Source organism: Equus quagga, chromosome 8, assembly GCF_021613505.1.
Source record: "Equus quagga isolate Etosha38 chromosome 8, UCLA_HA_Equagga_1.0, whole genome shotgun sequence".
Taxonomy (NCBI): Eukaryota; Metazoa; Chordata; class Mammalia; order Perissodactyla; family Equidae; genus Equus; species Equus quagga.
In genome coordinates this window covers 62011944-62026730 of record NC_060274.1, presented here as the reverse complement: position 1 = coordinate 62026730, position 14787 = coordinate 62011944, and the positions used below count along the sequence as shown (strand labels likewise).

Genomic DNA, 14787 nt, shown 5'->3' with positions numbered 1-14787 from the left:
TTCTAGCCTTATTTTCACTTCCTGAGAAGTTCTAAGCTCCAGCTAAATTATATTCCTTATTCTTTGGTTACCCCTAAATTTTCCTTTCTCCATATCTTGTTTTAGTCTGCTTTCTTTGCCTATATGTCTTTGCTTTTCAAAATCCTATTCACTTTTCAAATTATATGTCAATATACCAATCCTGGCATGGCCCCCCAATCAGGAATCATCCCTCTCTTTTATGAGGCTCTGTATTTGTACCATTTTATGAACTTTTCACCCCCTTTGTATTATGGTTATTTTAGCACATCTTGTATTATTCATATCTACTCCATGCCCCCTCCCCATGCTCAATTTCTTGTAAATGGAACCATATCTCATCCAGCCGACCCATATTTGCATTCCTTGTAGTGCCTTAGCAATTAATACGTGTATGTTTGTGTTTTTAACTAAGTAGTGAACTTGAAGTAAATCAGAAGCAATAAATAATGATTGCCATATGACACTTGAAAATTATACTTTACATTCTCAATTTCCTGTCATACAGATATGTAAATTGAATACAACTTAGGCTCTTGGAGGGGGCAAATCTATTAGGCACACAGTGTAGATGCTAACTCAGCAGAATACATAAGTGTAAGATGTCAGATGCAATCATAACTACCCCCTCATTAAAATATAGTTTTCACATAAATCCAACTGATGAAAAAAAATGTTTCAGCCCTTTACTACCTTTCCTATGTAAAATTATTTGCAGAGTCATGAAAAACTGTTTGATATTTGTGACAAAGCAGACTGCTTCTGACTATTGTGCTCTTGAGTAAATAGTGAGCTGTTAGGTGATGTACTCAATTCTTGCTGTGGAAGAAATTTATTGTTAATAGCAACTTGAAGCTTGAAGAAAATTTTGTAGGAAGGAAAAATACTCAAGGCTCCAAATAAGACTACTTAAATAAAAGTTGACCTTAAAGTACCTAGAGGGCATGACTATTGATCATTTACAAACCATGGATTTTACTTGTTCGTGTGCAATGAGAGGTGACTTCTGTGTGAATGTTTCCATTGAAATTTCCAGCAGTTCTATTGATGCCACATGTTAACTGAAGTCCACATTGATCGTTTTTGATTTCTCTCAGTCCTTTATTTTGGTCCTGATATGTAAAGGTGGCTCCAGAATTTCTTAATAGGAAGACTTTAGACAACAACCAGATACAAAGCCTTCCTGGCTGAAAGGAAGGGTGATGGAATACGCAGCTGCATTTGCATCACAATCATACCATTCTTAACTTACATGGATTTTATTTAGGGGGTCTTGGGACATCGATCCTCTGCAAATCAAATAGAAGACGAGAAAAAGAAACACTATTGTCAATATTAAAGCTATGTTAATTTAAATGTCTTTGTTACTTTTACATTTTTCTAGGACTTATAAGATCATCTTCAAAAACCAAAAATGAAGTTCTCACTTACGCGCCGGTGCTTGGTACTGTTCATCTTCCTAAATGTAAGTAAAACAAAATTATTCTAAACTATGTTAATCAAGAGTGCTTAAAAAGGGAGGAATCTTTTGAATATGATTGAAGGGTAGACATTGTTCTCCAGAAGCCAAAACTAAGTTCCTCAAAACTATCATTTTCTTAGTATTTTGTTAACAAATCTCCCCTCTGAACTTTTACTGACTTAGGTTAGTGTTACGGTTTACCCAGATATGTGAGCTTTGTTTGTTTACAAAAATTTAGCATTAATGTGGGGGCTGGCCCAGTGGCATAGCAGTTAGGTTTGTGCTCTCTGCTTCAGCAGCCTGGGGTTCGCTTTTTCGGATCCCAGTTGCCGACTTACACACCATTTATCAAGCCATGCTGTGGCAGCATCTCACATATAAAGTAGAGGAACATGGGCACGGATATTAGCTCAGGGCCAATCTTCTTCAGCACAAAGAGGAGGATTGGCAGTGGACATTAGCGCAGGGCTAATCTTCCTCAAAAAAAAAAATTAGCATTAACTTCAGTCATCTCCATATTATCTTGGAAATTAACATTGAAGGTTAATCATGTTCTTGGATAAATGTTTTCCATGTTAGACATGTGGATTTGAATTAGAGTTTCTGGGCCTCTGTCTTTATAAAACATCCGAATTCTTTCAGCCTGGGGATTGATTTCAAATGTATTTATCAAATACTGACTAAGAATCTTAAGTCTTAACACACCACTGTCATTCCATAACTCTCCAGCCTTTTAAATCATGTCCAGTTTATGTAATTTTATATTATTTTATTGCTAAATGATTTGGCAAGTAGTCAGAACTATAATTGTCTTAGAAAACACCATCAATGCCTATTTATTTGCATCAATTTAGTTAACCCACCATCATATCAGCTTCCATAGCACATGAAGGGCAGATAGTAAGTTTTACATAAACAAATTTGGAGTTGTCTTGATCCTTATCCTCTTTACCACATCAGAACAACATTGGCCAATGACTTATAACTGGTAGTAAAGATCCCTCAATATCTGATGTTGTTATACTCACCCAAAGCTTGCCTAGGGTTCCAGGATTTCCATCGTTAATTAATGTGTAATCACAGGCTTCCAAATTTGCATAAACTGTTTCTCTTTACGTTATTTGAGGAAAAGTATTACTAATATTCCATAAATGTTAATTTAATTTTTAAAGGAATTTTTATTTTATAATATTATAAATCAAATAAATAGTTTATGGCAATGATTGCTAATGTAGCCCTTTTGTACCTATTTGGATAATGAGTATAATTTATTTTATTATGTAATACTGTCATATTATTTTAATTTTTAGGCAAAGTACAGTATAATTTGCTAAACGTAATCCAGTATTTGGAAATGCACATAACTTCATGCCATTGGAAATATAATAAAAACATTTAAACAAGAATATTTTAGAAACTATTAGAATATTTTATTGTGTCTGTAAATGCCCAAGCCTTATGCTGTATTCTGTTGATGCAGAAATATTGGTATATTCTCTTCATAAATAGATATTGTTATTTTTCATAGCTCAAATAAAATCCTATGTGATCAACTATATGTGAATATTTCCAAATAATTTCATTTCATAAAGCACATACTTATACTAGATATTGACAGAAGAAAAACTAAGTAACTACTAGATATTAAGATAGTTGGAATATTACCACCTTTCTTATTATGATGACTACAGGTAATTTTTGATGTGTTAAAAACATAAAGTAGGTCACTTTTATTCAAAATTTTTACCTTATATATTTTAAAATTCAAAGACTGAAAGAATTTCACATATTTGCACCAGCCCTGGACAGAAATGTTTTATGGTTTGTGGGCGTCTCTTTTACTGTCAAACATAATTGCACCGGGCACTTAAATGGCTCTGTGCTCTCTTTGCTGTAACAAGAAAGTTGCTTTTCTGTCTGTATTTGGATTATATATTTGATTTGGAGGATTTGTCCATAAAAAATTTTTGATACATCAGTTTCCTTCTAAAACACTGATTGTGTTCCACATTGATAGTCCTCAGAGAAAAGTAAATTTTTAAAAAATAACATTGATTTTAATTCCTTCAAAATGTCACTTCTTAGATACATTATTGTGAAAAAACATACCAGTATATTGATTAAGTTCTACTAACCTGATTTCCAAATGGTCTTTAAAGTGCTAGTTTGGGTCACCACATTTCATTAGCCACGTCTGCATTAACCAAGACCACCCCCTCGCTTCCTCTCCCTTATCTGCAGTAATGCAACAGGGTTAGAACAGTGCTGGGCACATAGAGAGCGCTCAAAAAATGCTGGTGCTGCTGCTGCTGCTGACAATGATAACACCAATGATTAAGACATAGGAAACCTGGTTCTTCTGAGAAGCATTTTATTGTTGTTGATTACTTAGCTGTATTCTATTTACTTTGAATTGATGCTATGTGCAACAGTTTTGTTGTTTATATAATGCTTATGTAGAAAGTACATAGGACATCAACCAGGTATCTAATCCTACCTGGAAGAACCAGGGCTAACACTTTACAAAGTTGTGCTTTATCCTTTGTTATTTTGAAAAGTATAAGTAACTGAAAACTACCAACAATTACAACTAAAAATTACAAATAAATAAAATTACAAATAATTCTAACATATACATTATTAGTATTAAGGATGGCAACATGGAAATCCTGGTGGTTATATCAATTTGACTCATATTCCTTTTAGAACAGTTCTATCCTGTGGCAATCAGCAGGAATCTCTCCCTTCAGCACAGTAGCATGGGTCCCTACATTCAGTAGGTTTGAACCATTGCAGAGATGGATGATTTCTCAAAGTTCTACTCAGAACCACTCTGTAATTGTTCTGTCTCAGTACTTCTAGAAACCACCTGTAACCTAAAAGTAGGTTGATTGTCTTAAATCCTGTATCTTACATGAGGTGCTTGAGCACATGGCCATTCAAATCATATTGCTTTCCTCTGGACTCCATGATTAGGTGGAAGAAACCTCCTAGAATGTAAGCTCGATGAGGGCAGGGACCTTGCCAGTCTTGTTCACTGCTGAATCTCCAGAACCTAGAACAGTGCCTGGCATGTGGGAGGCACTCAAAGTATTTATTAACCAAAAGAACCAGCGATGTTTCGGCTGCGGACTACAGCTGTTGGTGGCAGCTTGGTGGTCGTATGTGTGGCGCCATTTATTTGACCCCTTTAGGAGTGACATCACATATACGGCGGCTAAACTGCTACATAAGACAACAATTAAGCGGTTGTTTTTGTTTTGTTTTGGAAGAATCATGTGAGATGGCTTGTATGCAAAACTTTGAACATCAATCTTTATTCAGAAAAGCAATATGCCCCTACTGTCTCATTTCTATCTTCATGTCATATATTTCTTTATATCCTCCAAATATATAGTATAAACATAACAGTTATGATAAGTAGAGTATTTTTAAATCTTTCACATCATTGGTAGTTTTATCTAATCACTACTGCTTCTATTGTGCCTTTTTATTGCTGAAAATTATACCACCTCATTAGCAATTTTTATCTGTATTACATTATCAGCAAAAAGTTTAATATGTTTAATGAACTTTATGAAATTTTTGTACATGTTATTTTTAAGCAGTAGTAATTCCATGATTGGATTCATACATATATAATAGCTATATAGCTATATGTCTATATCTACATATCTATATCTAAATATCTGGTATATATACATATATAACAGAATGCCTCAACCTGTATGTTATTTTCAGAAGAAAGTCTGAAAATTCAGCTACCACTGGAAAAATTCCATCATCAGTGCTCAGACATGAAGCAGACCAGGAGCGGACTCAGATTATTATGGCTCATCTAAAGACAAAGGTTCTAATTCCTCATTCCTTCAGTGTTGAAACAATCTCTGCTGAACCAGGCTCCAAACTAAGTTCACTGGAGTTTGTTTCAATATTGCAAGAATGATAAAATTGATGCTACTGTCATCTACATGACCTATACCCACTCTTGCAGATGGTCTTATCTCCACTATTCCTGATGTTAAAACTGCATTAAACCAAATAATGCTGTAGTAGAAAATACAAGTATAGGATTTTCCACTTGATATCCTTGCACATACTGCCTCCCCATGGCTTCTATGAATTTCCAACTAGTGCAGGGATGTTTCTTAATTGGTTGTCCAGTCCATTTAAAGATAGAATTCAGAATGTGACTTCTGGAAAGAATGCCAAATTTAAGCAAAATAGTCCCTAATGTCAAAAATATCTAATATAAGTGACAGAAAAGATTGATATATGACATCGTATTTCATCTTCTAATTTGATTTGAAGATGGTGAGAAAATGACCTAGACATAAAAAATATATCAGATGATAATTGTTGTATCAACTAAAATTTCTAAGAATAGAGCCACAAAGAATCTAACATAGGTGTACAAGCTGAACCAATCATTAATATTTTCTTATTGTGAGGACGCAATGATTTATTAAAGATCATGGTTACATTATCTTTAGTCGAATTGTTAAAACACACACACACACATTCATAGAAATGTAGGCTAATAAAATCCCACAAGAAGCTTTAACATAAAATTTCTTCAAAATACGTTTTTTCACCCCCAAATCACATTCCAATTCCTGATGGAGCATCTCAGCATTTAATGATTGATGTTTCTTCACCTCCCACAATTTCTGGTGTCAGGAAATATTTTGTAGTGTTGGTCTTTCTTGCTAGACTGTAAGCTCCTTGAGGGCAGCATCTATGCTTGCTTTATTCAGCACTGTGTGCCCAGCATCTAGCATAATATTGGCAGATCAATTTCGATGACTATTTGCTGATTGATTGATCTTAAAACCGGTTGGAAAAGGGCATTTTGAGAACAGAATGGTGTTTAACTACGTTGGTAAAGGATTTGTACATTTTTAATCATTATTGTTGGTTCGTTAATTTTCTTCTATCATAAATTCAAGAGGCATCAAAATTAGAAATAATCCTAATATTTAAAGAGTAGTGTCAACTATATTCACAATAAGTGTCCATCTAGGGTTATAACAGTAATAAGCATTTACCTTCTCCTGTTTGCAAGCGATTTCTACTCAGATGGCTTGCTGGCACCTCCAAAACCAGTCCGCATTAGACCTGACCTTCTTCCCTCTAGCAAAGGTTTCCTTTCCTAACTTCTCCTCTTTCTCCGAGCACTACCATTTTTTTTCCAGTTACATAAGCTAAAATATATGGGCTATTTGACTATTACTGTTCTCTATTCCTTATATTCAATTATGCCTTTGTGCTTTTATTATTTGAGAAAGTGCTGAGGAACACACCTGCGTGGTTCTAGTCCACGCCTTCAGCTTCCCGGCTGTGTCCCCAACTCTAATCTGTGGACATCTGATGTCTCCCATGAATTCTACTAGCACTCTCCTTTCTTACCCTTCACTGATCACAAAGCTGCAAAACTCTTTGTTTTATTATCATGTTTTAATAATATTAGCTAAAATGTCATGAGCCTTTCATGTCCCAGGCACCTTGTATTTGTATTTGTTTTTCCAGGGCTCTGCTTTATCTCATTTTCCTCACCTCCATTTCTTACTAACCCTCAAAAATGCCCCCCTCCTGACAGGATGGTTTCCTTACAGTGTCTCACACATGCCTGTCCTGCCTCTGGGCTTACCTGCGTTCCTTCCCCTCCATCCAGAAAGCCTTCCCTCTCCTTGCTGCCCATGCAGACACTACATAGACTCGAGGTCCAGTTCAAATTCCACCCCATATCTGTAGTCATCCCTGACTATTCTTGCTCCGTGCTCTCTCTCCACTATGAATTTTTATTGTATTATGTGCTGTACAGTTTAGCGTTTAGCGATACGCTATCTCATAGGATAGGATGCCCCATCTACACAATGACATACACTGGAAAACAGTGAGGCTCTATCATGAATAGCCTGGGGTAGACAGGTCAACTGAATTATGCTGAGTTTGTTTTAGAGGCTGTGGGGAAGAGAGAAAAGTACATAACACTATTTTTGCCATTGATACATTTGGGAAAACTTCAATCTTAGAATAATTTAGACAGAATAAGGCCAAACAAAAGAATATTTCAACAGATGCATGATAGAGAGAGAGCAAGAACTATTCTCAACTTCAGAAGAAGAAAAGTCAGTGCGGGCTAAAGCTTGCAAATCTTCTCAAAAAAAGTCTTTATTGAGAACATGGATATAAAAAACCATAGATGCAAGCACTACAAAAAAACATCACAGCCACAAAAGAAACTGAAATCTATATAAACACAACTTAGGACAATATGTCAGACAGTGCTGTCTTCAGACACATACACACACATCAACTTTAGTAAACAGGACCTATGATGGTGATAAGGATTAACCAAGACTGGCAAAACTAATGCCAGCCTGTACCAAAAAAGCAAAAGCGCTAAGAGAAACATTTAAGATTTACATTGATTTTCAGCAGTCAACATGAATTACCCTGTATAGGTCATCTGCTGGTGAAACCAATTCAAAGAGATTAAGGCCAGTTATCCAAGGCAAAATATCTCAGAAGAACAGAGTTCGTTCTATGGAATAAATGGGGTAAATTTTTGGCAGTGTACACAATGTAAGCACAAATAAAAATCAGCTGAAAGAATCCAATAAAAAGCTTACTTATTGCACTAATATATCTATTTTTAATAACATGATTCATGATTCTTTGGATTTCCAAAGAAGGCAAAGTTGATTTAATATTAGTATGTTTTGGAAATCAGATTATTTGTTTTGTTTACTTCTAAACTTTACAGTGATAATAAAATTAAAACAATTTTATATGATAAAGAGTTGCATGAGTTTGTGTGGGTGCTCTACATTTTCAATAGTGAACAGAATGAATGCAAATAAGAAATTTGTACGTAGAATTTGTAGATGAAATATAAATAAGCTTTTTAGTTATAAAGCAAAAATATAATACATAGAGACCATGCATAATTGTTCCTTAAAGAAGAAGAAATATGTGCTTTCAAACTTTTTGATTGTCTCATTTATTTCTGTATACACCCATCCCTTCTCCTATAAGTAACCGACTTTCCTTTTTAATACAGCACCCAACCCCAATTCTTCCTGCCTCTTCGAATGACACCTACCCTCCAACAATAGAGTCCGAGCCATTTCTGTACGTTCTAGGACGAAAGAGAATGATGGATGCACAGTACAAATGCTATGACCGAATGAAACAACTACCCCCATACCAAGGAGAAGGTAAAAAGAAGGACGTATGTGAACATGTATTTCAAACATCGTTAAAGGGTTATTTTCTTCCATGGGTAAATACGTGTTGACTAATTTTAATGTAATGTGCCAGCAGGTTTAACAGCAGTTTTCATACCATGATACGTTTGTGTATTTCATGCAGCAGACATGCCTAGTTTCTTTGCTCAAGTTCAGCCAACTGCTTTTTTGGCTAACATCTGCACCTATGACAAAACTATTTCAGTAACTCAGTATTCACACCTGGCAAACAGGAACAATACAGGACTAAGTGAGGAAGAGGAACTGGAAAATGACAGGAAGGGAATTGGAAAACGGTAGGCCGAGAATTTGCCTGAGGTGGAACCTGTCAAAACCCTGTCTTGTTTGGGTTAATTATGCAGTATCTTCCCTTAACTGTCAATTGGTTGGCAACTCATGGTATTCTTTCTCCTTTTCTACCCTTAGTTCGCAGAGGAATTAGAAAAAGATATCTCCTAGGCAGATATTGTTTATCTGTCACCTTCTCTAGGATGCTCTAAGTAATTGCCCAAATGTTCTCGGGCTAAGTATATTCTATTAGCTATAAAGGGCTCAGAGAAAAACAAAAGGGAGAATGTGGTGGCCAAACATTGCTACATCCATTTAAATTCTCTCCCTTGTCCCCCAGAACATTTGAAAAGACCCAACAAGATCTTGTACACCCTTGTGTATTCTAAGACAACACAGCTTGGTATGGGGAAGAATTGGTTAAATATACTCTATTCTACATATGGTTTGCCTTCAAACCATTAAGGTTTTAATTTGTAGTTCCTATTTTTAGCATTTTCCACTGAACAAAAAATCAAGTCAATTGAAGAAAGATAGATACATATTCTTCTGCCTGCAGTAGTTTCAGGGTTTTTTTAAGAACCTGAAAAGGCTTTAGATGCAACTTGGGCCGAAGAAGAAACCGTTTCTCTGAAGCAAATGAAACAATAGAAACAAGACTGATATTTGTAGAGATTGAGCGCAGTCTCCTTCGCTTTTGTCTTAGATATCTTGGGAAGTTGAACTTTCGTGCTATGATCATTATTTAAAACTTTTTTTTTTTAAAGAACTGCCTTCAAAGCCTGAGGCTCATTCTTTTGAATATCTTTATAGAGGTAAATCTTCATGTTTTAGGATAGATTTAAGTTTTGAAAGCAGTGGGAAACCACTTGGAGCTAATGTTGATGAATATATAAAGTGATCAAACTGAGCATTGTTTTAGCCATTAACAAAGTGTGATTCTAAAGTAATAAGACTTTTATTTGTGATCCATTTACTGGCTGCAAATGCATCACCAATAGGAATTTTGAACAATTGCATCACCCTTCGATTAAGAATAGAAGTACCCAAGCCAACCTCTTTGGAGGTTAATGCTTAGTAGGATACATGTGTTCCAAAGGCATATAGTTTTTTCAAGGTAAACCTTTTATTCACAAGTGATGTTGCATATGCTTTCACCAGAATTCTCTTGTAGCATTTCTGGAGATACTTTGAAGGAAGGATTTTGGAGGGAAGATTCCGTACAGATGACGTATATGTCTTTTGAGGAACAAATGGAGAAAACCCTACAAAAATGTAAATTTCATTAGTAGTTAGTAAAGTTAATAGCTTTATTTTGTTGTTGCTGCTGCTGTTACTGTTGTTTTTAATATTTCTATATACAAATGGAAAGCCCCTGTCTATGCCCTGTAAAATCCTGCTGAGGATTCTGCGATTTTGGACAGCCCCAATATTAATTTCTTTCTAAACGGCCAGGTCCGTACTGCAACCGCACCTGGGATGGATGGCTGTGCTGGGATGACACGCCGGCTGGAGTTCTGTCCTATCAGTACTGCCCAGATTATTTTCCAGACTTTGATCCAGCAGGTAGAACATTTATTCTCATTTTATATTTTGCTATGAAGATTTTAGAGTTTTCATGGTTCTGTAAAGAAAATCAGGTGTCAAATATACCTTCCTAATCATGCTCTACAAATTTGAGCATGTTCTGAAACATTTCCGTAAGTGAAGTATTACCCAGTTGCACAAATGTTGCGAGCTATCCCATTTTTAAGTCCTGTTACTGGTCACTTGTGCACATCAGTCATAAATTCTATTAAATTTTAAATAAAAATGAAATGTTTATATATTTTAAACATTTGATATTAAATTTTAATAAAAATTTATTTTTTCTAAAACTGTGAATAGTTTTATTTAAATGCGTTTTTAAATTTTCAGTTGTCTTACATTTGATGACATGCAAATGCTTGCCCTAGAGTTTGCGTATACTGAGCTGGTATAACGTGCATGATGGAAATTTTATATAACTTTGGAAATTACATAAAATTGTCATGTGTAAGAGAAAATAAATCAGAAGGTAGTAATTATAGACACTTACCAGATTTCTGTTCCAACAGTAAATTATTAAAATATGCTCAGTAAATAAGACTAAGACCGTTAAAATGCATTATACTTAACACCCAGCTCTGTGCCCTGCACAAACGTGAGTGGTGAACAAATGTGGGTTAAGTAAATTAGTGACACCAAATTCACTTTCGTTATAAAAGTAACATATAAATACCTTTCATTGAATATCTTTTTTTAAGTTTTCAAAACATTTTTTTACATATTGTCTCATTTTGTACTCACACAATATTTGATACAAAACTGCAAGTGAACGCGAGTCTCCTGAGCTCTTACCTAACCCTCTCTCTGTATTTAAGCTCAACAGTCTTGGAAAAGCATTTGAGAAACAGCATTTCTAAATCTCCGTACAAACTTGTGCAGATTGAAGTACTTTTAGAACTTTCAAGGAAGGAAATATTTTTCCTTTAGGCTTCAATCTAGTCACACTGGTGTGGTAGGAAGTTGGGCTAGGGTGCTTAGGCAGGATGAAGATCTGGGAGTACCAGGTACTGAGTAGAGTAAGAATCTAGAGGGTTACAGTTGTGTTTCTTAGAATTGTCAGATATCCAAATAGATTGAAGCCCTGAAATCCAAGAGTCTCAGTGGCTAGTGGTCAGAAGCAATGCAGAGGAGTGTTCAAGGAGATATATGAGGTGGTATAACAGCCTCGATCCAGAGACTAGACACATGGGGGTGGGGAATGGGATTGCGTAGGTGCTACTAGTGAGTGATTCTCAACTTGGCTAAGAAGATGGGAAACTTAAAAACTTCCTGATGCCTGGGACCACTCTAGACATTCTGATTTAATTAGCCTAGAGTGCAGCCTAGGCATCAGGATTTTTAAAAGTTCTACTTTTGACTAAATGTGCAGCCAAAATGAAAATATGTCAAAGAAAGTCCAGATAAGAAAGTGGCTGCGGGGGGCTAGCCTGATGGACTAATTTTTGCCATTTTGGCATGCTCCACTTCAGCAGGCTGGGTTTGCAGGTTCAGATCCTGGGCGCAGACCTACACCACTTGTTGCCATGTTGTGGCGGCAGCCCAGATATAAAGTAGAGGAAGATTGGCACAGATGTTAGCTCAGGGCAAATGTAAGAGAGTTAGAACTTCCACTCAGTGGAAGGGAATGCCAGGGTCCTGACAAAGGAGGATCTTTAAATTATCTGGAGTAGACTAGAACTAGCATTTTGAAGAGAAGAGTCAGTATTTGTTTCCAGTTTAAGAGATTATGGAAAACCAACCTTGACTTTCAGATTTTTCCAAGAGCTGTCTGGTCAGTTTCTACCATGTTTCAAAGTCAACCAGCCCATCTGGTTACCTTTGCTTATTGACTATGAATGACAAGAGGTTATTGCCCATAGGCTACAAGTGAGGACATCAGTTAAGATAGAAAACAGCAGTCACATGGTAAAATCTAGGCAAGAAAGTTTCAGGAATCCAGATTAGAGCAAAGAAATTAGTATATGCCTGAGACAATGTTTGGGAGATGGTTTTTGTGCTTCCTTCAAGGATGAGATACAAAGTTCCACCCCAGTAAGACAGAGATAATGGAAAGGGGATTACATGGGCCACTTTTAAAACAAGTTCAGGCCAGCTACATCTGGGAATTCTCATTTGATAGAAAAGTCTGGGTGTGAAGAGAGAAAGAGCTTAATGTTGAGCAGAGCACTCCTGTAAACTAACTAAATGCTATTTGACGGTCACCCTTCAGGCCTTTATTGGCTCTTCCCAATAAATGGTGCTCCATTAGTCTTGATTTGACAACTACATTAGCAGTAACTTGATTGGCGTAAAGAGCTGTTCTGCAATTGAGGCTACAAGGCCGCTTCCAAAGCAGCAATGGGCTCTTGCCAAAGTGGCTATAATTATTGACTAAAAAGCAAGATTTTGGTCAGCAAAACAGGGACTTCCAGGCATAGATCTATCTTTACAGCCTGTTTTTTAGATAGAACACCCTCAGCTGGGGGACAAATCCACTTCAAAGGAAAAGAACATCTTAAATATGCCTATATTCTACAAACTTGGACACTTTAGGATTTACTGTTGACCCAAAGCCAGATCTTGATACACAAAACAGTTTAATGAAAGATGACAGATTTCATCTTAAACAAAGCGCTTGGTAAAAGACAGGTAGATCATGAAAGCATGAATAACAGTCTTGAAATTCAAAAGAGGCTGAAAGTCTGAAGGAATATGCTAGAGTGTAAAAAGCCAGTTTAACAAGGTATTTAGGCCCTGACCTTGGAGTCAAACACTCAAACATTAATGGCACAGAGCCAAGATGGTCACCATATGGTTGAGGACAGTGATTCTCAAGCCTCATACCCTTTGGAACTGGTGAGCTCTTTAAAAATGCTGATTCCTGGGGCCTCCCCAGGTCAAGCGAATTTGAATCTCTGGAGATTGGGCCTGAGAGTCTGTAAAGCTCCCTCACGTGAGTCTAGAGTGAGGGAAACATGCTGTCCTCTTCATGGGGCAGTCCAAACTTCGAATATTTTGGAAGGAAACACCAATATCAGAGCGCATGCAGAGAGGCTCGAGGCTGTGAGGGCACAGCAAGCTGTGTGGTGTGAGTAAAGGGGCAGGTCTGGTTTGGAAGGGGAAGTCAGAGTAGACATATCCTTTCTTCAAAGATTGAAAGATTTACCAGGTGGAGGAGGATGAATTCTGATAGCTGCAGCAGTTAGGACCAGAAAAGGCCTAGATGCAGACTTTGGTTAAATTAAAGCAAAACAATAATATTTCCTACAGTCCTAACCATGACTGGAATGGACTTCTTCGGGAGGAACACCCCTCCTCCATATAACATATTTTGCCATGCATAGCTACATAACTTTGTTAAAACCAAATTATATTCATTTCTATAAAACAAAAAACTACTTACTGACAATATAACAAAGATAAAATGCTACAGTACAAACCACTTTTTTAAAAATTGCAAGTAAGCTTAGAATGGTCATTGTCAACAAATAACATTAGCAAAATCGTTGTCCAATTTTCAACATCAGTTTTCTGTGCTGATTAGTGCTAACCCTTTTTGAAACACTGTGGTGTCCAATGGTGAGTCTTTAAAGAGTTTTTGTCCAATGGCTGTCTCAGCAAATTCACAATTTAAAATTTTTCTATTTAACTTTGCAACAAATTTACATTAAGCAACGACGATTCTAATAGGTTGCTTAAGAATATCTTTTGCTTGAAAAATCTGTTTTTCATTGATTTTAAATAATGGTTGGAGTAGACATACAAACAAATCTACAATTTGCAGTTTAAATCTTGTGTTTAGTTTAGGGTATCTGTTTCAGTCATACAATGAAAAATGATACATTTCAACGAAAAATTGCCAAAGATAAAAGGATTTTCATACTAGCTCTTAGCATACTGATTGACTAACCAAAACTACTGACATAACATTATTTTAATATTATCAGAAATGAGTGATATTTCAGCCAAATAAGGGGTTTTTTTAACGTGAATTGTTTCCTTAGCCTTCAAAACAATAACAGTATCCTCCAACTGTTAGTGTGTGACTCTGACTTCTCTTTTAGCACCTCTAAAAAAAATTAGAACCATATATAAAAGGATTATTCATGGGTGTGATGGCTTTGCCTTTGCCAATGAAGAAAAAATGCTTCAAAAATATTTTCCCTAAGAAATTTTCAAAAATCAAAACTCTGTATGGGT

The 14787-nt window shown here is 36.1% G+C and overlaps 1 protein-coding gene across 2 annotated transcripts in view; it reads left to right on the top strand.

Annotated features, from left to right (window-relative positions):
- The window catches only part of CALCR (calcitonin receptor), a 144523-nt gene that overhangs the window by 78473 nt on the left and 51263 nt on the right, over nt 1–14787 (top strand). For both annotated transcript variants that reach the window (XM_046668892.1, XM_046668893.1), the window contains exons 3-5: nt 1403–1483; nt 8547–8703; nt 10477–10587. In XM_046668892.1, coding sequence (XP_046524848.1) covers nt 1433–1483; nt 8547–8703; nt 10477–10587 — 319 coding nt within the window. In that variant the 5' untranslated portion in view covers nt 1403–1432. The remainder of the gene's footprint in view (nt 1–1402; nt 1484–8546; nt 8704–10476; nt 10588–14787) is intronic.